The sequence below is a fragment of the Bufo bufo genome, chromosome 1, assembly GCF_905171765.1.
Source record: "Bufo bufo chromosome 1, aBufBuf1.1, whole genome shotgun sequence".
Lineage (NCBI taxonomy): Eukaryota > Metazoa > Chordata > Amphibia > Anura > Bufonidae > Bufo > Bufo bufo.
The window spans coordinates 795,335,685-795,360,109 of NC_053389.1; the positions used below are offsets into that span (position 1 = coordinate 795,335,685).

General features: G+C 40.6%; 1 protein-coding gene across 1 annotated transcript in view; it reads right to left on the reverse strand.

Annotated features, from left to right (window-relative positions):
* Positions 1-6,567: 6,567 nt before the first annotated feature.
* Positions 6,568-24,425, reverse strand: part of LOC120986494 (venom factor-like) — a 52,782-nt gene continuing 34,924 nt past the window's right edge. The window contains exons 31-41 of the mRNA XM_040415113.1: positions 23,736-23,795; positions 22,353-22,443; positions 21,917-21,968; positions 18,760-18,847; positions 18,592-18,681; positions 14,192-14,297; positions 14,020-14,109; positions 11,735-11,821; positions 11,539-11,622; positions 9,889-10,024; positions 6,568-6,810 (exon numbers count right to left, since the gene is read on the reverse strand). Coding sequence (XP_040271047.1) covers positions 6,669-6,810; positions 9,889-10,024; positions 11,539-11,622; positions 11,735-11,821; positions 14,020-14,109; positions 14,192-14,297; positions 18,592-18,681; positions 18,760-18,847; positions 21,917-21,968; positions 22,353-22,443; positions 23,736-23,795 — 1,026 coding nt within the window. The 3' untranslated portion in view covers positions 6,568-6,668. The remainder of the gene's footprint in view (positions 6,811-9,888; positions 10,025-11,538; positions 11,623-11,734; positions 11,822-14,019; positions 14,110-14,191; positions 14,298-18,591; positions 18,682-18,759; positions 18,848-21,916; positions 21,969-22,352; positions 22,444-23,735; positions 23,796-24,425) is intronic.

The following is a 24,425-nucleotide window of genomic DNA, read 5'->3' on the forward strand; positions in this document are numbered from 1 at the left end:
CAGCATTACCAGCCTGTACTAGGGCATACGTTTAAATTACATTGAGAAACATATAATACGACAAAACTACAACTCCCGGCTTTTCTAGGATGTTATGTTATCCCAGAACACCACTAACCTCTCCTTCAGGCACCACACAGAAGCTCCGCCCCCTCACAGCGATATGCCACAGGTCTTTCACCAGTCCTCTGCACTGGTCACATGATGATGACATCACCAAAGGTCCTTTAGACTTCTGCTGCTCTGCTATTCATTGGCTTCCTGCACTGGTCACATGGTTGATGACATCACCAAAGGTCCTTTAGACTTCTACTGCTCTGCTATTCATTGGCTTCCTGCACTGGTCACATGGTTGATGACATCACCAAAGGTCCTTCGCCACCTCTTACTTTCTCAGGTAGCCATACAAGTGTAATTAGTGGGCGGGGCCTATCCTCCACTGCGGGCCCCCTTCCCCCAGGGGCCCCATAGCAGCTGCGTGGTCTGCCTCTATTGGAGGTACGCCACTGGTTGAGAGAGTTTTAACTCTCTGTGTAAATGAGAGGGCTCTTGTGATTCTGTAATTTTAAAACAGGATGCATTCATGATTTCTTCGGTAATCGGTATTGCCGAGATCGCGAAGTGTCACACCTCCCCTCTTGGGAAGATTGGGGAAGGAGTGGTCAGCAAGACTGTGACTGAAGCAATCCCAACTTGCTATTTAGGTTCATTACAGCGGGAAAGTCCGTCAGCATTCTGGTGGCGACTTCCTGGTTTATGCTGGATCATAAAATCATACTGTTGGAGCGCTAAGCTCTAACGGAGGAGTTTTACGTTGGTACCAACAGTACGTTTCAGCCGGCTGAGGGGGTTGTGGTCTGTGATGACCGTGAAGGATCGTTCGTATAGGTACGATTGTAACTTTTGTAGGGCCCACACAAACGCTAGACACTCTTTCTCTGTCGTGGAGTACGCGGCTTCGCGTGGAAGTAGGTTCCTGTTCAAGTAGAGGATAGGATGCTCATAACCGGTTGCGTCCACCTGACTAAGTACTGCTCCCAGACCGTGGTCTGAGGCGTCAGTTTGTATGATAAACTGACGGGAGAAGTCGGGAGCTTGAAGGACAGGAATACTGTCCAGCACTTCTTTCAAGGCCCAAAACGCCTCTTCTAGTTCTGGGTTACACTTGTTGGGTTGTTTTTTACCCGTTGCATCGGACAGTGGTTTAGCCAGAGTACTATAGGACGCAACAAACTTCCTATAGTATCCTGCCGTTCCCAGAAAAGTCAGTATTTATTTTTTGGTGGCAGGCTGCGGCCATAATTTGGTTCAAATAGCCTAGTTGCCTAGACTAATAAACTCCCGTTTCTAGTCAATTTAAAACGTAACGTTTATTTAATTTAATTTGTTAGAAAAATAATAAAACAGGAGAAAATTCTAGGTGCGGTAGGGCACTAGTGGCTGAGATAAGGGTTACTTCACCCATATATTCTGCCTCCTAGCATCCGTCCATCCCACTTTTTTCCTTTTTTATTCAGCAATATACTTTATTCGCCTAGATGGGTATCATGCTGGAGAAACACTTGTTCATTCGCCTTAAGTCATTTTGTTTTTAATAACTTTCCCTTTTGTGCGACTCTCCACCACTAGTATCAAAGCACAGATGAGTCTGCAGTTACTCCGCGCTATGACACTTAGTCCTACCTGCTCCTAATCTAAAAACTAAGACAAAAGCTCCCCCAACATGTTTCACCACTACATGTGGCTTCTTCAGGGGATGGAGCTACTATCAACAAGAATGCTTTCCGGCTGAACCCTTTTAACCACTGTGGGAGGGTCATTAAATATTCTGCGGCCAAACGCCGCTAAGCATTCTTGTATGACAGCCCAGTAACCCAATCAAATACCGTCATGATGTATTTTCGTCATTTCGTCACTTCCTTCATTCGGATAGTGGCTTTGCGCATGCGTGGAGACTTTAACTTCCAGTTCGGGAAAAGGCGTAAGAGTATGCGCATGCGTAGGAACTTAAACTTTCTTAGTATAATGGCATTGCGCATGCGTAGGGACTTAAACTTTCGGGTCAAAAAAAAAAAAATGACATCACGGCGCATGCGTCTGAACTTAGATTTTGGTATAATAGCACTCATATAGTGGCATTGCGCGTGTGTGGGGACTTTGACTTTCAGATCGAGAGAATAGCATCACAGCGCATGCGTCTGAACTTAAATTTTTCGTATGATGGCATTCGTATACTGGTATTGCGCATGCGTGGAAACTTTTACTTTCAGATCAAGAAAATAGCATCACCGTGCATGCGTCTTACCGTTATGATGTATTTTCATCATTTCATTGCATCCTTCATTCGCATAGTGATATTGCACATACAAGGGGACTCTAGACTTTTAAATTGGGGCCATAAGATCCCTATATTTACGTCTGAGCTTAGGATGATATTACATTATCTGCATTTCTGCCCTTAATTCACTTATTATTGCATTATCAGGAGATCTTATATGCATATACATTTCTTCTTAGATTTTATACCCATCTTAGGGACCCTTTTGTTTTTATATTTTCCTATATGTTCAGAGTCTAGATAGTCTCATGCACTATGAAATGCTTGGATTTGCCTACTATAATTGCTATTTTTATTTTAATTTTAGGATTCACTATTGTTTTCATCCTTTGTCCCCATACTTAAAGTCAAGAATCCGGTTTCATGCAATTCAACGGACTGAGGGTTACTGTCCTTCTTCCAGGTAATTTATATTTTTCTCTTTTTTTCTTTTCTTAGTAATAATACTATTTTCTTTTTAAGGTGTACCTCCTAATATCTAAATAAAGGCTGTGAAGGAAAATCCTTCATTGAGACCCTCTGGACTCATTGTACCCAGCCTATGTATCCAGTGAGCCTCACTCTGTAACAGTTTTTTATCAAGATTTCCCCCCCTTGGTCCTAAAGATATTTTCTCTATGCCCCAGAAGCGTAAAACGGAGCTCTTGCTATTGTGGAAATATTTAATATGTCTGGCAATTGATGTGTCTTTACCGGTTTTAATGGTGCTGATGTGCCCTGAGATACGATGTCTCAGCTCCTGTACAGTTTTACCCACATATAGCTTAGGGCATGGGCAGGATGCCAGGTATACAACCCCCTGCGTTTTACATGTAATAAGTTGTTTTATTTCGTATTCTTTCTTGTCCGTAGGATTTATGTACTTTTTTATACGGGGGACATATCTGCAAAAGGAGCACTCTCCACATGGTGAGGACCCCCGGTATCTTTCAACCGATTTCCCTGGATTTTCCCCCTTCTCCATTAGATGGCTATGGACCAGCTGATCTTTAAGGTTCTTGCCCCTTCTATATGTTACTGATAGATTCGGGGTAAGTACCATATTTAGGTCTCTGTCAGATTTTATTATATGCCAGTGTTTCCTTAATATTCCATATATTTCTTTGTTGTACCCATCATAGGTACCTATACATCTGATGACATCATTTTTCTTAGGGGGGGTCTCTTTAAGAAGATCTTCTCTCTTCATTCTATTAGCTCTCTTATAAGCTTTTTTTAGAGGATTTTTGGGGTAATTTATTTTTCTCCACTCTCTTTAGAGAATGAGGCCTCATCTGAGCAATTCCGGCGTGCCCTCAAATACTGGCCTACAGGGATCCCTTTCTTCAAAGATGTGGGGTGCCAGCTGTTCCAATGCAGGTAACTATTTGTTAATGTTGGCTTTCTAAAAACCTCTGTTACCAAATGACCACTTTCGGTTCTTTATTTTTAAGTGAAGGAACATAATCTCATTTTCCTGAATCTCATAGGTATATTTCATACCTATGCTGTTGCAATTTAGTTTCTGAGTAAATTCATAAAACAAAGAGTGACCCCCATCCCATAGGATAAGAATGTCGTCTATATATCTGCCCGCTGCGGCCATGCCACAATTGCATCGACCTTCCCTATCTGAGATGTGACGAATACCACGCCTCGTGCCCGATTGACGTCACTTACGTCGAGCTCACGAGACGCAGTATGGTCACTTGTTACCAAAGCGTGATGTTACGCCCTCCAGAGGAGCAGGTAAGGTCAGCTTGGTACAGTTTACACAGACACCTCTTGTCCACACGGGTACAGAGAGGCAACAAGCTGAGAGAGCCTTTTCACTGCCACAGCGAAAACAGCGCTGTCTCAGCCCGGGTATCTGCCACCAGCGTCTCATCTGATATAAGCCCGGTCCGCTAATGGGATTATATAGGGTGAGAAGCCAACCCGCAGTAGCGTATAACTAGGCCGAAACACGGACGGGGGGATTCGTGATCGAGATACAAGATAGCACAAGAATAAATTATATATTTAATCGCCTTAAGGGCACACTAGATGACGCAATATACACAGAGAATATATACAGTGGTCTGAGGTTACAGATACAGGTGATATAGGTACAACAGGGTTAAGCAGAACAATAAGTCAGTTTACCAGATATATGAGTCCTTTGGGTAGTGATGAGTTCTTAGCTGTATTTACGTCAGAGGCAGTGATGTCAGCTGGTTGCAGGTCCCTCCAAACACATTGCACGATGTGACCCCCTTTCAGAGAAAGACACTCCTGCTTGCTGGCAGAAGCCTTTTAACCTGTAGCCGGCCCCTCCCCTCCCGGCCTTTGGGAGGGGTCCACCCCCCCCCCCCTCTGCTGGACTGGCAGCAAATGGCCCACAAAACCCTTTAGGGTTCATAGCTCCAGACCAGAAGGTCACAAGGAGATGGTTCTGGGACCAACGGATCCGCCTGGGTTCCGGCTACCAAGCATGGAGTCGAAGCTTGGTACCGTTATTTGGTTTCTGTGGGGAGATATGTATATCTCCCTTCCCTGGCCTCCCACCACCACACTAAGACCATGGGCCTGTTCATTGTGGCCACAGGGACACAAATATGTATCTGGTTTGTGCTTGTGATGGCCGGGCAATTCAAAAATTCCTTACAAATCGCTGGTTCCATGCTGTCTGCTAGATTTGATTGAACTGGGGAATGGACTAGACCTCATGCTGAGAGATTCTTCCTGTCACATCATCTTGGTTCCTTGCTGACTGGTTGAGGTGTGAATTCGTACGCATGTGGCCTCCTTGAAGCCAGAACCCCTGTGGAGTTCACTACCTCCGCTATCTGACAAGCAGAGCGTTGAAGTAAGAACTTATTTTGCATGTACACTGACAAACGTGAATCAGATGAAAATCATGGCTGCCAGTAAATAATGATCCATATTCCTGACAGGCGGGCATAATGGAGGTTACTGTTAAGGGGGCAGGGGACTGTGGAGGTCACTATTAAAGGGACAGCCGCTGTGGGGGTCATGGTTAAGGCAGTGTGGTACTGTAGAGGTCACTGTTAAGGGAGTGGGGTACTGTGGTAGTCCCTTTTAAAGGGGCGGGCGCTGTGGAGGTCTCTGTTACGGGGGATGGGAATGGTGGAGGTCACTGTCAAGGGAGCGGGGCACTGTGGAAGTCACTGTTAAGGGAGCAGGGTACTGTGGAAGTCACTGTTAAATGGTGATGGAGAACACTGTAGATATCTTTTAACCGCAAATGGATAACTTCAAAGCGAAAAACAGGCACTCACCATCTGTATTGCAAAATTTGTCTGTAAAACATCACATTTATTAACGTAGAGTACACAAGAATTATAAGTAAAGGAGTATAAATAAAATATCATATAAAACACCTTATAAAAATAGCCCTTTAAATGTTCAAATAAAATTGAGGAACTTGTAAGCATACGTCAATTCCACCACATATCAAATGGTAGTTGCTGGTGATTAATGATGGTTAGTAGTTAGTAAACAGTCATGCCTCCGTATAAATGAGACTGATCGATCTTTGTTTGTAGATAGCAACAGTCTTTGTTTATAGCCTCTATTATAGCGATTGTTTAATCCGCTGTAGACCGACCACTTTCATACAGGGAGGTAATATTCAGCGTAATCGACCAGAGGACTTGTAAGTATGGAACAGAGTCAGTTGATTCCAAATAGAGTCTCATTTATACAGAGGCATGACTGTATACTAGCTACTAACCATCATTAATCACCAGCAACTTCCATTTGATATGTGGTGGAATTGACGTATGCTTACAAGTTCCTCAATTTTATTTGAACATTTAAAGGGCTATTTTTATATGGTGTTTTATATGATATTTTATTTATACTCCTTTACTTATAATTCTTGTGTACTCTACGTTAATAAATGTGATGTTTTACAGACAAATTTTGCAATACAGATGGTGAGTTTTTCACTTTAAATTTATCCATTTTAGTTTCTTTATTCACACAAAAAACAGAGCACCTCCACCGTAGTATAAGGAAGGATGAGCCACTATATACCAATTACCTATCTTTTAACCTCACACACAAACATTAAAATAGATAAAATGTACCCATGTGAAGCCGGGTCCTTCTGCTAGTATATATATATAACTGGCCCTATAGATTGTAGAATAGCTTCTCAGCCTCTTACTCTCTGTATTTCCAAAATTTGGGTGTAAAAACTTTCTCCGCAGAAGTTGAAGATTTTTCAATAAGATGACCTCAAGGAATAGCTATAAAAGTTTATTGGCATATAAAATATCACATTGGATCTCAGCACTAGAGTGAAAAGAGAAGAAAGGTGGAGGGGATTTTACAGTTCAGGGCTCTATGAAGAACATCCGTTAATCTCCAGATTTTCAGCAAGTTCAAAGAAATCGTTACACTGATTAATGTTTTCCCGATTTTGGCATTCTCTCTCGTTTGGCCACCATTCGATCCATGTATCTCTCCCAATAATATAAGAATAGCTGAAAGAAAAGAAAAACATCATTTATAACATATATATTTATGTGATCTCATTCAAATCTATAGTACATTATAAACCATATGTGTTATGTGTTACAGTCCAGAGCTCCATTCTGTAGGCTTCAGAGCTGTACAGCCTTTGCCTAGAGCTGATCATATGCATGCTAGGAAGTGTTGCCTTTCTGCAGTGACCAGGTGGTTCACTGCTAAATGGGGTTGTGTAACTTTGCTGTGTATATTATGTCCCATAGGCTGTATATGGTAGATATAGTTAGTTTGCCTTGCCTCAACTCAGTTGCTAGATGTGGGCTGGCCCCACCTTTTGAGCTGGGAGCTGTAGCTGAGAGTTTACAGCTAGTAGCTGATGTATGAGCAGCAAAGGTTGCAAGCTAGTGCCAGAGAGAAGCATCAGACAGGGTTACAGCAGTCCTGCAAGCTGATAGTGACCAGAAAAGTGACTGAAGACCAGCGCCAGCCTCAGAAAGTAGCACTGAAATTTTCCAAAAACTGAGGGCCATTATAAAGGGCCATTAACTTACATTGTGTGCCCCATTGGAGACAGCTTGATGCTAATGTCTGTAAAGCGCTAGGGAATATAGTAGTGCTATATAAGTGCATACAATACATAATTAATAATAATAATAATAATTACAAAGGGACAGTGCATGGACAAAATGTCAGTGAAAGCTAACACATGTAATGAGGTTATGGACTTTACTGCATTTGGTTGGGTAGAAGCTTCAGGCACCCTACCATACTACTGAGATTAACTGATCATCTTTTGAAGGACTACACTCTGCAGTTATGCTCTGTAGTGGTACACTTAAAGTGAGAAGTTTTTGTGAGAGAGACTTTGCACCCCTTGTCTGAATTAGGACATTTGCTTGATTAATTGAAGAGACTCAGAGAGGCATTTATTGTAAGGCCTATATCCCCATATACAGCCTTTGGAAAACTCTGCATGTAATCCAGAGAGACTGAGCTTGCTCTGCAGGTGTCTATGTGTATCATCTGCCTCAATTGCTTCAGTAAAGTCCAGTGGAGTGGTTACCGCCAAATCCAGCCTCACCATTGCCTGCACTCTGTTGTATCATCACTCCTTGTTACTCCGAGGGAGCCCTGCCTTGTACCCCATCACTAAGTGCACCCCACGCACCTCCAAACCAGAGTGTGGCCCGAAGGGAAGAAAAAGTGCACCTCTCCCATTACGGCACAGAGAGCAAGGTGTGCGAGAGTGAGGACTACTACCATACTACTACTTCTATCCTCCCAGGTTTGTTGCATTTATACCAGGCACTACTGTAATCTGATGCAGGAAAAAACTAAGGGTCTTTTTATGTAGTGCCCTGATGCTCATTTTTACATGGACCATTGCAAACTGAATGTTTGTGTCCCATATAGTTTGCCTTTTGTCTGAAGTACATCCTGGTGTAACAGGGAGATGGTCATTTTTGCCAGAATAAAACATCTGATCAGCTGACAAATGAGCATTTTGCATGGCCCAGTGATCAGGAACACACTTTCCTTTTGGACGATTATTGGCCCATGTAAAAGGCCCCTAACTAATACATTGCATTATAAAAACTCCATTAAGATGTGAGGGTTGTGTCCAGTACTGTTTCTAATACTAATTGGCAGTATAGTGAGTGCAGCTCTGGAGTATAATACAGGATATAACTCAGGATCAGTACAGGATAAGTAATGTAATGTATGTACACAGTGACTGAACCAGCAGAATAGTGAGTGCAGCTCTGGAGTATAATACAGGATGTAACTCAGGATCAGTGCAGGATAAGTAATGTATGTACACAGTGACTGCACCAGGAGAATAGTGAGTGCAGCTCTGGAGTATAATACAGGATGTAACTCAGGATCAGTGCAGGATAAGTAATGAAATGTACATAGTGACTCCACCAGCAGAATAGTGAGTGCAGCTCTGGAGTATAATACAGGAGGTAACTCAGGATCAGTACAGGATAAGTAATGTATGTACACAGTGACTCCACCAGCAGAATAGTGAGTGCAGCTCTGGAGTATAATGCAGGATGTAACTCAGGATCAATACTGAATAAGTAATGTATGTACAGAGTGACTCCACCAGCAGAATAGTGAGTGCAGCTCTGGAGTATAATACAGGATGTAACTCAGGATCAGTACAGGATAAGTAATGAATGTACACACTGACTGCACCAGCAGAATAGTGAGTGCAGCTCTGGAGTATAATAGAAGATGTAACTCAGGATCAGTCCAGGATAAGTAATGTATGTACACAGTGACTCCACCAGCAGAATAGTGAGTGCAGCTCTGGAGTATAATACAGGATGTAAGCCCCCTCCCAATCAATAACCAAACACATGTTGCAGTAATATCTGGCTGCAGAAACAAAAAATATATAAAGTATTAAAAACAACATTTAACATTTAAGTGCGTTTGAAACAACCCCGCCTCTCAGTGGGACCTGTCAAGATAGGCCTATTTACCCCCTCCCCGATGCTTGGTTCGAACTCTGTGGGTCTACCTCTGTCTTCACTGTGCTTTGGTCCCCACATGTAAATTTCCGTCACGGGTGGGGGTCACATGCTCTGCTGCAGCCAATGACTGGCCAAAGCAGTGGTGTATCCCCCAAGTGGCATATGACTGCAGTGACAACAGTGTCCACATGGAGCCGAAACCTAGCATCTGCGAGCAGGTAAGTATGCTTTCCTTGACAGGTCCTACACCTAGACGTTGGACTACTCCTTTAGGGGATTTTTCAGTTTTATAGCTATGTACTAAACAGACTGATCTCTGCTGAATGAACCCTCTGCAGGCTTGTCTGCTCCACGAGAAGAGCTATTCTTCAGATTAATATGGTATTGTTGCCTAGTAGTGCTTGGAGCCTTTGTTCCAATCTGACCAAGAAGAAGTTCTGCATAGCGTTTGTATAGGTTTTTCCTAAAGCGCTCTGCTTTCCTTCCACTCTTGAAAACACATACAGATAGGTAAATTTGAATTTTTGATTATGAGTCCCAATGGTGAAGGGACCAATGTGATAACAATGTCTGTACATCGCTGCGGAAAATGTAAGCGTTATCACTCACCCAGATGGCTGGTTCCAAAGGTCATTTCTTATTCCCCAGATCAGGTAATCCCGACCTTCTTTCAGATCTAAGGCTTTGCGACATTTTATGTGACTGACAAAATTCCTCTGTTTGTCCAAAACATTTTCGTCTGTACCTAATAATGGGAAAAAACATGGAGAATAATACATCAACCCAATGAGGGTAAACACCTATGTTTTTGTAGCTCCATCACCAATTCTATCAGATCTGACACAATGACAGAGTTTAGACATTCTCAATTGATGGGCTTCATTTGCATCCGCTGTGCAATGGTTCCGGAAGCCATGATACACATGTGAACAGAGCCTAGTGCTGTGACTTGATGTAGATATTTATGCAAGTTTTGGACATAATGATTTTCTTCTTTCATGTGTGGCTGACCGTAGTCTATTTTTGGGTGTGGATCTCCACCAGTCGGTAGAATGAAGGAGCTCATGTAGATACAGTTATTCCTTCGTCCTAGTGACTGGTGCTACATCTCAGCCCCCAGCTAAGATTCATTCTCTTGCAACAGAGCATTATAGTTGGTGTCCCAGGAGTCGGACCACTATGATCAGTGTCGGACTAGGATGCTTAGGGCTCACCAGTAAAATTTATTTTGGGGGCCCACTGTACAGTACATTCAAACATTACCTGCTCACACAGCAGCAAGATGATACCATATGAATGAATATAGGGGTCACTGTAGCAACTTTGAGAAGGTAGATCTTGGGGAGAATAAGACACTGGTAGCTTTCCTCAATACCTAGAAGTCATCTCAGCTCTGATCGTGTCTATAATAATAAACTGGGAAGTTTCTTTAATAATCTATCAGTTTTTTTTTGGTTGAGGTGCTGTACATTGAACGTATGTAGCGCAGTAAGTCTACTGTGTTATGTGCCACTTATGCAAGGGGTGGGAGACTAGGGGCCCACCTTGCTCATGGGCCTACGGGGGGATTCACCTGTACCCCTGTGGGCCAGTCCGAGCCTGACTATGATCACACACTTGTAAGGGTCAGGCTCTGCACATAAACACTGCGAGGAGTATCATCACACCACTGAGACAACACAGAAATAAAAATATCTAAGTTCTGGGTAATGTCACCCTCTCCAATAAAAAACAACAGCACAAAAGACTCTAAAACACTTGCCAGGAAGGCTGAGAGGCCACATAATTCACAGGTTTTACTTGGCAGGGTGGCATCTTTCATGGTGAGTTCTTCTGTCTGTACAAATTCTTACTTTGGGGCTATTCTTGCTGGGGCCATATCCAATTTGCTGCAGGTTCCCAAGCCAACGCAACAGCTCAGAACAGTAGCATCCCAATGGTGGCCACAAAAGCCATCTAGACATGACACTATTTTTCCCTGTCAATAATAGTGGCTGGGGCCAATGCTCCCAAGTGCCATAGTGACTGGACATTTCTCTGTCCTCATTCACTATGGTGATTGGACTCCTTCCAAATATCCCTGACTTCCACGTGACAATAACGTCAATGAGTGCCATACCGAGCTACTAAAATGTATCTGGATGAGCTGCAGTTATCATGATGGTTTGACTCATCTCTACATTGTACTAATTACATACATTTATAGTACATCCTTAGATGTACATTTTTCTCCTGACACTTATCTTCTCCTGGGATTACCTTGCTTGATGATGCTGATTATCTTCATCACATAGTTATCAAAGTTGTTGTTCTTCTCTATCTTGTCCAGGTGAGCCTTGTACACTAGAAATGTTGGAAATAACATAGAATTAATATGAGTTTAGATTGATCACCAGACACCCTCATATTTTTACAAGGAGACAAATCTGTACAGAAGAGAGTATGTGCTCCTCACCATAGTCCACTGCTGGTGTACATGCCATGTTCAGTCGTTCTGCTGCCCTATTTTTATCTTTCAGCTCCTGTTGCATAAAACAATTCTCTAAAAGACAAAATCCAGATTAAATCAATGTCAGAAGATCTAGAAGCCAACACTTAAGATTTGGTTTTCCTATATTTTAATCATGTACAGATGTGGCCTATGTATGATGGACTTCACAATGAATGTTTTTTTGAGTTTTGTCTTCTCCACATTTGAAAGTATTAACTTTTATTTTATTTTCCCATTATCATCACTAAGGGTTGTTTTTCACAAGATTAGTTGCAGATTTGATTATCATCATTTCGGTGTATAAATTATGTATTGTTTGTATATGCTTTTTTTTGTTTTAGTGGGGGTGGTGTGAGTTAGTGACTGTACTGAATTCCACAAAATGTATATATTTTATCTTAATTTGTTTGTCTACTTTTGTACAATAAAACACTTAATGATAAAAATAGTGTATGAGGGCTTGTTTTAGTTAGGACAACTTGTGGTTTTCATTGGTGGCATCTTGGAGTACATACAAATTTTTGATCACTTTTTATTGTGTCGAATAAATAAAAGACAGCAATTTAGATTTTTTTATGTTATTTATAAAAAAATGTATGATGTTCTCAGTATGGGCTAAATAATGTGTTCAATTTATGGTACAGGTCATTACAGATGCACCAATACCAAATATGTCTAGTTTATTTATTGTTTTATGCCAATTAAAAACGTTGTAATTGACAAAAGGATTTTATAAAAAAAAAATCCAAACTTTTTTGTTGTAACTTTTATGTGAAAAGTTATGTGAAAAGCCAATTACCACCCATATACTGTATATCCCCTCTCTCACTGATGGCCCTTCTTGGAATCAGTGGGGGACCCATTGATTGGACCTCCATTGTTTAGAACAGGGATGCCTAACCTGCGGCCCTCCAGCTGTCGCAAAACTACAACTCCCAGAATGCCCGGACAGTGTACAGCTATCGGCTTACAGCAGGGCATAATGGGAGTTGTAGTTTTACAACAGCTGGAGGGCCGCAGGTTGAGCATCCCTTGTTTAGAATGTTAGAGGTCAATGTCAGAACCATACTGCTGAACCTCATTTGGGTAAATCTACAATGACAAATATATTTTATTGCATGAATGAATTTTATATTTTACAGTTGGTAACATATACAATGTGTCTGTCTATACCATTTTCCTTGGCTCATCTTATCCTTAGATGTTGGTGGGAGATGAACTTCTTTAATTAAAAAAATATGATTCTGCAATACTCTGTCACAAGATGTCTATAGTATATGTGTCTATATGTGGTCACTCAGTGGCTGTGTTGTGAATTGTGAAAATGTGTTGTAGTGTGAAAATGGTCCAAATTAACCAAATCGTGGCTGCTTATCATAAATCCTTAGAGTATTTTAACTACCTTATTTTTAGACTGTAAGACATACCTTTTACCAAGAAATGTTCTTGCAAAAAATTTCCGGCATCTTATAGCTCAATGACAGGGGGAATCATTAGCTACTAAGAGCTCTATCTCAGGCTTTATAGCAGTTTGAAATGTGAGATATTGTGTTAAGGCTATGAACCTAAGCTTTAAAACAAGAACTGGCTCACATATCTAGCTGTTATTCAGTCTGAAATAGAACAGGTCAAATTAGTTCCCTATACAGCCCACAAAACCTTAGAAACCATCACTATGATCACACTCTTCTTTTAACGCATAGGTCCTTAGCTTTAAACAAGACTTACATTTCTAGCTGCAATACAGCCCGAGATAGAGCAAGTTGAAATAGCTTCACATTACCCAGCTCATATGTCAGTCAGCAGAGATGAGGGAAAGGAGGGAAAGTGTAGGGAGGAAAGTAGAGGTAAAGATCCCTGTATAACTGTACGTGACCACAGGGGGAGGGGTAAAATATAATCAACCCCTACCATGAATCAGACTTTTCATGTGTGTGGGGTTGCTTTTTTGTGATTTTTGTAATAGAACATAAAAACCTATACATAGTTGGTATTGATATAATTGTACTAAGCGATAGAATAAAGTTAATATGCTATTTTTTCTGAGCTACTATTAAATATGTTTTCTTTTTTTTTTGTTGTCTAAAAACTAGGTGAATTCTGTAGTCAGGTGCATCTTATAGTCTGAACAATACAACATTTATAGATCGGGGCTCATCTTATTTGGTAGTATATGCATACAAATTTTTACTGTATGGTGACCTTACTTATTCAATCCTTTTTTCTGTTACTGTTATTTGGGGACTTACCCTCAGAACACCGACATACATCCTTTTGACAGATCATGCCCAACAACTTGCTGTCATTGTCCACGTGGTAAAATTTAGTGCATCGGTTTTCTACAAAGCCATGAGACGTAAAATATGAATATATGCATATGTAAGACTCACATATCAGGTCAGTAGAAAATGTATCACCTACCAGGGGTGTAATAGTCATAAACAGTGACAGATGCAGGTTGGATGAGACCAACTTTAAAGATCTGGTGAGCATTGAATATGATGCATTCGTCTCGTTTGTGTGAGATCTGTCCAAATTTAGAGAAGAGAAGTTAACAGATTGTTGACAAACTGATAAAAATGAACTGATGTAGAGTTTTATCTATAGTACTAAAGCCATATTTTCCAGGCTGATCACAATTCAATGAGGATCATTGGTTTGGCCACTCAGTCTCAATATCTCATCATCTTCAGAACATTTAGTGAGTATATTCTGCATGAAGCCTATATCTGACCTTGATAATGTATAATGGCAACTGCAGCAGTGTTGGACTAAGAGTTCAGCTTAAATCTTTAGAAGCATATGCATAGCCACCTTAAAGGGGTTTTCTTATTATACTGATGGGTATACTTATAGGTCATCAGTATCTGATTGGTGGGTGTCCGCCACTGCACTCTTTCTGCTAGGTCAGTGATGTCACAGTCATCAGTCACATGGCCTAGGAGCAGCTCAGTCCCATTCAAGGGTATGGGGCTGAGTTGCGATTTCAAGCACAGCCACAATATAATGTAAGGCTCTGTGCTTAGTAAGTTGTGAGGAACCATCAGCGCTCACTGGAGCACCACAGTCTCCTCAAACAGCTGGTCCCGGGTGTCGGACCCCTGCTTATCAGCTACTGATGACTTATGCTGAGGATAGGTCATCAGTAAAAGAGAGTTGGAAAACCCCTTTAACCTCTTCAGGACACATGACGTACCGGTACGGCATGTTGTCCTGGTACTTAAAGACACATGACGTACCGGTACGTCATGTGTATTTCCGATCACCGCCGCCCAGCGGCTAAATGCGCGGGGGGGGGGTCCCGTGACCCCCCCGTGTCGGCGATCGCCGCAAACCGCAGGTCAATTCAGACCTGCGATTTGCGTCGGCGGGAGCAGGTGCCATCGGGTCCCCATGCGGCTGTAGGGGGGACCCGATGGCATGGAAGGCAGCGCGATGCCTAAGGAAGGCATCGCGCTGCCTTCCGGTGACGAGCCTGTGAGATCCAGCCCCCTGGATCTCACAGGCCGGAAGCTGTATGAGTAATACACACAGTATTACTCATACAGCCAATGCATTCCAATACAGAATTATTGGAATGCATTGTAAAGGGATTAGACCCCCAAAAGTTCAAGTCCCAAAGTGGGACAAAAAATAAAGTGAAAAAAAAGGTGAAAAGATTAGGTTTCCCCCCCCAAAAATTAAAAGTTTCAAGTAAAAATAAACAAAAAAGTAATTTTCCCCAAATAAAGTTAAAATAAATTGGTAAAAAATAGGGTGAAAAAAAGTATACATATTAGGTATCGCCGCATCTGTATCGACCGGCTCAATAAATATATCACATGACCTAACCCCTCAGATGAACACCGTAAAAAAAAACAAAAAAAACTGTGCTAAATTAACAATTTTTTTGTCACCTTACATCACAAAAAGTACAACAGCAAGCGATCAAAAAGGCGCTTGCCCACCAAAATAGTGCCAATCAAACCGGCATCTCATCCCGCAAAAAATGAGACCCTACCTAAGATAATCGCCCAAAACTGAAAAAACTATGGCTCTCAGAATATGGAGACACTAAAACATGATTTTTTTTTGTTTCAAAAATGAAATCATTGTGTAAAACTTACATAAATAAAAAAAAGTATACATATTAGGTATCGCCGCGTCCGTATCGACCGGCTCTATAAAAATATCACATGACCTAACCCCTCAGATGAACACCGTAAAAAATTTTAAATAAAAACTGTGCTAAATAAACAATTTTTTGTCACCTTACATCACAAAAAGTGTAATAGCAAGCGATCAAAAAGTCACACGTACCCCAAAATAGTGCCAATAAAACCTTCATCTCATCCCGCAAAAATCATACCCTACCCAAGGTTATCGCCCCCAAAAACTGAAAAAATTATGGCTCTCAGACTATGGAAACACTAAAACATGATTTTTTTTGCTATCAAAAATGAAATCGTTGTGTAAAACTTACATAAATAAAAAAATTGTATACATATTAGGTATCGCCGCGTCCGTGACAACCTGCTCTATAAAAATACCACATGATCTAACCTGTCAGATAAATGTTGTAAATAACAAAACAAAAAACGGTGCCAAAACAGCTATTTTTTGTTACCTTGCCTCGCAAAAAGTGTAATATAGAGCAACCAAAAATCATATGTACCCTAAACTAGTACCAACAAAACTTCCACCCTATCCCGTAGTTTCTAAAATAGGGTCACTTTTTTGGAGTTTCTACTCTAGGGGTGCATCAGGGGGGCTTCAAATGGGACATGGTGTCAAAAAACCGTATGGCATTCCTTTCCTTCTGCGCCCTGTCATGTGCTCGTACAGCAGTTTACGACCACATATGGGGTGTTTCTCTAAACTACAGAACCTGGGCAATAAATATTGAGTTTGGTTTGGCTGTTAACCCTTGCGTTGTTACTGGAAAAAATTGATTAAAATGTAAAATTTGGCAAAAAATTGAAATTCTGAAATTTCATCTCCATTTGCCAATAACTTTTGTGGAACACCTAAAGGGTTAACGACATTTGTAAAATCAGTTTTGAATACCTTGAGGGGTGTAGTTTCTCAGATGGGGTCACTTTTATGGAGTTTCTACTCTAGGGGTGCATCAGGGGGGCTTCAAATGGGACATGGTGTCAAAAAAACCAGTCCAACAAAATCTGCCTTTCAAAAACCGTATGGCATTCCTTTCCTTCTGCGCCCTGCCGTGTGCCCGTACAGTAGTTTACGACCACATATGGGGTGTTTCTGTAAACTAAAGAATCAGGGCCATAAATATTGAGTTTTGTTTGGCTGTTAACCCTTGCTTTGTAACTGGAAAAAAATTCTTAAAATGGAAAATCTGCCAAAAAAGTGAAAATTAGAAATTGTATCTCTATTTTCCATTAATTCTTGTGGAACACCTAAAGGGTTAACAAAGTTTTTAAAATCTGTTTTGAATACCTTGAGGGGTGTAGTTTCTTAGCTGGGGTCACTTTTATGGAGTTTCTACTGTAGGGGTGCATCAGGGGGGCTTCAAATGGGACATGGTGTAAAAAAAACCAGTCCAGCAAAACCTGCCTTCCAAAAACCGTATGGCATTCCTTTCCTTCTGCGCCCTGCCGTGTGCCCGTACAGCGGTTTACGACCACATGTGGGGTGTTTCTGTAAACTACAGTATCAGGGCCATAAATATTGAGTTTTGTTTGGCTGTTAACCCTTGCTTTGTAACTGGAAAAAAAATATTAAAATGTAAAATCTGTCAAAAAAGTGAAATTTTGAAATTATATCTCTATTTTCCAATAATTCTTGTGGAACACCTATAGAGTTAATAAAGTTTGTAAAATCAGTTTTGAATACCTTGAGGGGTGTAGTTTCTAGAATGGGGTAATTTTTGGGTGGTTTCTATTATGTAAGCCTCGCAAAGTGACTTCAGACCTGAACTGGTGCCTAAAATTTGGGTTTTTGAAAATTTCTGAAAAATTTCAAGATTTGCTTCTAAACTTCTAAGCCTTGTAACATCCCCAAAAAATAAAATATCATTCCCAAAATGATCCAAACATGAAGTAGACATATGGGGAATGTAAAGTAATAACTATTTTTGGGGTTATTACTATGTATTATAGAAGTAGAGAAATTGAAACTTGAAAATTAGAAATTTTTTAAATTTTTTGGTAAATTTGGTATTTTTTTATAAATAAAAATTGTTTTTTTTTACTTCATTTTACCAGTGTCATTAAGTACAATATGTGACGAAAAAACAATCTCAGAATAGCCTGGATAAGTCAAAGCGTTTTAAAGTTATCACCACTTAAAGTGATACTGGTCAGATTTGCAAAAAATGGCCTGGTCCTAAGGTGAAATAAGGCTGTGTCCTTAAGGGGTTAAATTGCATCAGTATTTGTCAATCAGCCAATAACAATCAAGCCAATTACCAAGTAGGTGGCTCTAGGTCCACCTCCAAATGGGGTTGTCTTATGTTTAACCTTTGGAGCGATTATTGTCTAATTTATCAAACTGATCTATGAAGTGTCTTGTTATTCTGGTGGGCCACTGTGACCCTGAATGTTTTTAGAGAAACTTATGATCATTGAAGTTACACTAGTAACATATGGTAGTAGCGGCATGTAGGTCTTGTATCAAGTGTTTCAAGTTTGCAATTTTAATATGGTTTTACTATAACTATTTGCGATAATGATCATTAGATCTCATGGCAAAGTGTTCCCAAATACCTGAAGCTCCATAGCTAAACTGACAAACAAGCATTGGGGGACCAGGTTTATATTTTGAAGATGACCTGTGTATGGCTGATCTCAAACCTGACAGTAGCTGATATATCATACCTTATCCAGGTAGATGACAAGTGTACCCTTATCTGTTGATTCCTTGTTAATCTCAAACTTGGAGATGTACTTATCCACTCCCTTCGTTAGCTGCGAGGAAAAGAATATGTTATTTCTCATTCATAAAGAGTTTATAAAGGTGTTTAAGAAATATTTTAATAATCTTACTTTATTAAGACTTTGAACATCGGGGGCAAATCCAGTCATCATTGAAACATCCAAGATAGACATGGTGGCATCAGTGTTTTTCAGATGTCTACAGATAGAATAAGAGGTTGATAGCAGAAAGCAACATCAACATTTAGAAGAGTGCAGATGTTTCCTGGATAGATTTGCTTGAAAGATTGTGAACCGTTAAGAATTTTTCATATTTCTGCATTCATTTTACCTAAAACTACAGTAGATAAAATTTTCACACAAGTCCTAAAGGTAGATAAAGATAACAAATCAAACATATGAGTCAAAGATATGTATGTGAACTTTTGCTTTCAGTATCTGGTGTGACCCCCTTGTGCAGCAATAACTAAAACTAAACGTTTGATTAGTTCTGCACATCGGCTTGGAGGAGTTTTAGTCTATTCCTCTGCACACAACAGCTTCAGCTCTGTGATATTGGTGGTTTCCTTCCATGAACTGCTCTCTTCAGGTTCTTTCACAACATTTCTATTGGATTAGGCCAGGACTTTGACTTGGCCATTCCTAAACTTTAACTTTATTATCTTTAAACAATCTTTGGTAAAATGAATTGTATGCTTAGCTTTGTTATCTTACTGCTTGACCCATGTTCTCTTGAGATTCAGCTCATGAACATTTGTCCTGATGATGGCAAGCCCTGCTGAACCAGATGCAGGAAAATAGGCCCAAACGATAATACCACCACTGCTGTTCTTTACAGATGTTATCAGGTTTTTATGCTAGAATGCAGTGTTTTCCTTTCTCCAAACATAATGCTTCTCATTTAAACCTAAATGTTTTAATTTGGTCTCATCCATCCATCATTCTTGCCAAGGTTATCTTTAGCAAACTTCAGATGGGCAGCAATGTTCTTTGTGGAGAGCAGTAGCTAACTCCTTACAGTCCTCCCATGCACACCATTGTTATTAAGTGTCATCTGGATGGTGGACTCATGAACATTAACATTAGCTAATGTGATAAAGTCCTTTAGTTGATCTTTGTTGGTCAACCACTATGTCTAAGGGTAATCATGGTCTTGAATTTCCTCCATGTGTATATAATCTGTCTGACTGTGGATTGGTAGAGTCAATAACCATTAGAGACAGGGCCGGTGCTACCATAAGGCAGACAAAGCGGCTGCCTTAGGACGCACCCTAGGGGAGGGCGGAAAAATGTGACATGGAGGGGGAGAAATGTGACATGGGTGGCTGATGGATGGGGGCTGATGTCTGACATGGGGGTCTGATCTGAGGTCTGATTAACATTGGGGGTCTGATTGGGGCTGTGAGCTGAGGTCGGATTAACATTGGGGGTCTGATTGCTGGTCTGACCTGAGGTGTAATGGAAAATATTTTTTTCTTATTATCCTCCTCTAAAACCTAGGTGTGTCTTAGAGGGCGAAAAATACGGTCCTCAAACCAGCGATTGTCTGAAGCAGAGAGAAGATACCAGGAGCACACAGAGGATAAGCCAGCTGCTGCAGACGGGACCAGGGCCAGGTGAACTGCGAGGGGGGGCGCCAAAATGTAGCTTCGCTTGTGTTGGCAAAAATCCTTGCACCGGCCCTGATTAGAGATTGCTGTATAAACTTTTCCAGCCTGATGAGCATCAACAACTCTTCTTCTGAGGTCCTTGGAATTCTCCTTTGTTCGTGCGAGATACACTTCCCCAAACATGTGCGTGATGACCAGACTTTCATAGATTCTTGTTCTTTAACCCCTTGAATCCCACCGCCATACTTGTAGGGTGGAAGGAGGGGTTTTAATTATGCGAGCACAGCAGGCGCCATAGCCAGCAGGTCTCTGCTGTTTCAAACAGCAGAGACGCAGGGATAATGTCTGTGACTGGCAATAATGCTTATTCCAAGAATTTAACCCTACATGGCAAACCCCCCCCCAGAAGAGCGCACTTCGTTAGGACCACATGCGGCGATCGGGGGAGTCGTTTCTTTTCTCTGATGCGCTGTGCCTATCTGAAGGGACCCAGTGTATAACAGCTGCAGGTAGCAGGCCTCTATAGGAAAACCATAAATGGAGCTTAGACTAAACAAAAATAAATAAATAAAAGTATTGCATATTGTAGCCTTCTGGGGGTGAAAAAAAAAGTTTTTAAACATTAAAAAATTTTAAATCACCCCCAAAATTTTAAATCACCCCCATTTCCTCAGAATTAGAATAAAAAATAAAAACATAATGATCATGGGCATGTACCAAAATGCTTCAACTTTTAAAATATAAAAATATGTATCCTATCTGGCTAATGGCATAATGGAAAAAAAAAAAATGTCCTTTTTTCATTGCTTCCCTACCAAAACAAATTTTATAAATTGTAATAAAAAGTCACATACACAACAAAAATGGTATCAATAAAAACGACACATCGTCTACACAGCTCCATAGACACGTGGTCAGAATATGGCGATATAAAGATTTTTTTTTTCAGTATTAAAACACAAGAAAAACTATATAAATGTGATATCCTTGTAATCATACTGACCCAGGGAATGAAGGGCTCAGGTCAGTTTAAACGCATAGTGAACACTGTAGAGACAAAACCTGCCAAACTGTGGTGGAATTCGATAGTTTTTTTCAATATTACCCCATTTAGTATTTTCTTCCAACTTCCCACTACATTGTATGTTATATTAAATGGTGGCATTAGAAAGTGCAACTTGTCCCACAAAAAACAAGTCCTCATACGGCTATGTGAACGGAAAAATTATGGCTCCAGGGAGAAAAATAAAAATGCAAAAAAAAAACAAAACTCATGTACTGAAGGGATTAAAAAAAAGAACTTCCAGTCACACCTAATTGCCATCCCATTGATTGGAAACACCTGACAGTAATTTCACCTTCAAATTATCTCCTATTCCTAAGGGTTCACAGACATGATATTAGATCATTTTCCTCAACAACAAAAAAAAGAAAATGAGCAGGTCTATTATTTTTGGCTCATTTGTTTGATTTGGTTATCTTTATCTACTTTTAGGACTTGTGTCAGAATCTGATGTGGTTTTAGGCCAAATTTATGCAGAAAAGTAGAAAAATTCTGAAGGGTTCACAAACTTTCAAGCACTACTGCATGTAAAAGATGGATATTTATTAGATAGATATGTGATATATAAATTAGATCCATGAGAAGCATTCCTTACCTTGCACAGATCTCAATCGATACTCCTGGCAACTCACCTTCTTTAGCATTAACTATGAAATACAAAACATATTTAGAAGTGGGATTCTATTTTCAATCTACACTTAGCACCTATGGGGGGAGATATATCAAACTGGTGTAAAGTAGAACTGGCTTGGTTACCCATAGCAACCAATCAGATTCCACGTTTCATTTTCCAAAGGAGCTGTGAAAAATTACAGGTGGAATGTGATTGGTTGCCATGGGCAACTAAGCCAGTTCTACTTTACACCAGTTTGATAAATCTACCTCCTAATGCCCAATATGTGTGGTGTATACTTACTGTATACCATATTAAGACCTAAGATTCCTATAAACCTGCTGTGACAAGTCCATGAACTCTACATTTTAGGTCAGTTTGGGAGAAAGGGCTAGTTGTCCTTGCACTATATACTTACCCTGTGGTAGGTCTTTAACTGTAACTGAAAGATCAAAGTTTTTGCAATCCTTTTCCTTTTCTGACTCAAGAGCATGGTAAATGGACACCACCTAAGAAGCCAGAGGAGAATAAGACAGAAATAATGAAAATGAACCCCTTTAATGACCAGGCCTGAAAATATAAAAGAAGACCTTAATGACCAGACACTTTTTTTGATTTTGCACTACCAAAATTGTTTAACATAATATGTCCCCCAGAAGCTCATTAAAAGATCTCTGGAGCACATTTACAATTTTTTCTGCACAATATCACTGCAACGTGGGCAACCAAAAAACTTCAGGGGAAAACCGCACCTTGTAGATGAACAAAGCAGAGCTGATCAGGGTCTGCTAAGACCCAGCAGCTTTGCTCTGCCCAAGACACCCAGTGATCATGCCCAAGACACCCAGTGGTCCCAGTAGAGGAAGTGGCATAGTCGCTTACTCTATTCAATTCACAGCACTGCATTTATTGAGCACTATGTACTAAAAAAAAGAGTGTCTGTCTTTTCCTTGGACTCCTCGGCTGTCTCTGACATCTGGGGATTTGGCCTGCTTCTGCTAGACAGCATTAAAGGGGTTATCCAATGATAGCTAATGATGACCTATCCTCAGGACAGGTCATCATTATCAGATCAACAGGGGTCCGAGTCCTGGCACCCCCATTGATCAGCAGTTTCAGGGAAGTGCTGCACTCCCTAGAGCTCTGGAAAGTGCAGCCAGCTGCTGGTATCTTTCCAAGCACAGAGCACATAGTACAGTGGCAGTGCTTAATGTTTAAGTTCAAGCCATACATATATGATGCTCCAGATTAAAACCCAGCACCAATTGCCATACATGTACAGTGCTTGGTTTTAAAGTTAAAAGGGTTTAAAAAAAATAAATAAAAGTAAACCATACTCCTCCTCATAGATCCCCTGCTGGAGACCATGATTTCCCCCCTATACCGGCTGTTGACCACATAGCCATTGGACATGTAAAGGAAAGGGAGCTTGGAGCTGAACCACGAACTCCAACGTGCTGAGTTTTTGTGACCAGTTCCTTGAGGAGTTGTGTTTTGGATCTACTTCCCTATAGGTGACTGAATCTACCAAATCACTTGTTTTGATTTTGGCATGGGGCCAGCTCTACTCGGCTCTACTCAGTATTCTTCTGTGGATGGACCTTAGGGGTAGTATATACAAACCTTCTCATTGTAATGATCTCTCTATGGGCTATAAAATGGCAGGGGAGACCATTTTGACTTCTCTCACTCCTCAGATTTTTTTGTTTCACAGATAATATGGTTAAATTCTTCAGGGTTGTATTTAGCCAATAGTTGAGATTTAGAAATGGTGTTATGTGACTGAAAGAAAGGACCTTACCGTCAATATACCTTGACCTTTGCCTGTGGCTTTAACAATAAACTCCTTATTCAATCTGGTCTATAAAATAAAATTATAGAATGAAATGTATTAGTAAGCATGAAGATGACATGGCAGTACCTTCCAAAGTACTATATATAGGTGGTGGAACCCGGGATGGAAATTACCAATATCTACTTCATTATTGCATCTGTTATGCATTTTGGGACTACAACAGGTCCCTTTGTCAGATAATATTACAATGTTGTAATATTGTCCAACAAAGGGACCAATAAAGGCCCAAAATGCATAACAAATACAACAGTAAAGTGGATATTGGTTATTTCCATCCCGGGTCCTGTTCTTTGCCTATTACACTTTATTTCAGTACCGTACTGACATCGTGCTGTAACAGGAGGACCCGGTGTTGTGTACTATTGAATACAACATATACAGGTGAGTGGCAATTGCCTTCATATTTACGGACTTTCCTTATGGTTCTGCCATGCTCACAACCCACTTGAAAAATAGCTGAAGTATAAGTCGTTTCGCATAGAGAGAATAGGGGACCCCTTCATGACCACCTGAAGACTTTTAATAAGGTAAAGGGAACAGCAAGCTAGCTAGCAGTTTTCAGAAATTCTTGCCTATTCTTACCCGAAAACCATCCATGTGTGGCTCAAAGGGGTATTCCCGCCTTAGAAATTAAGG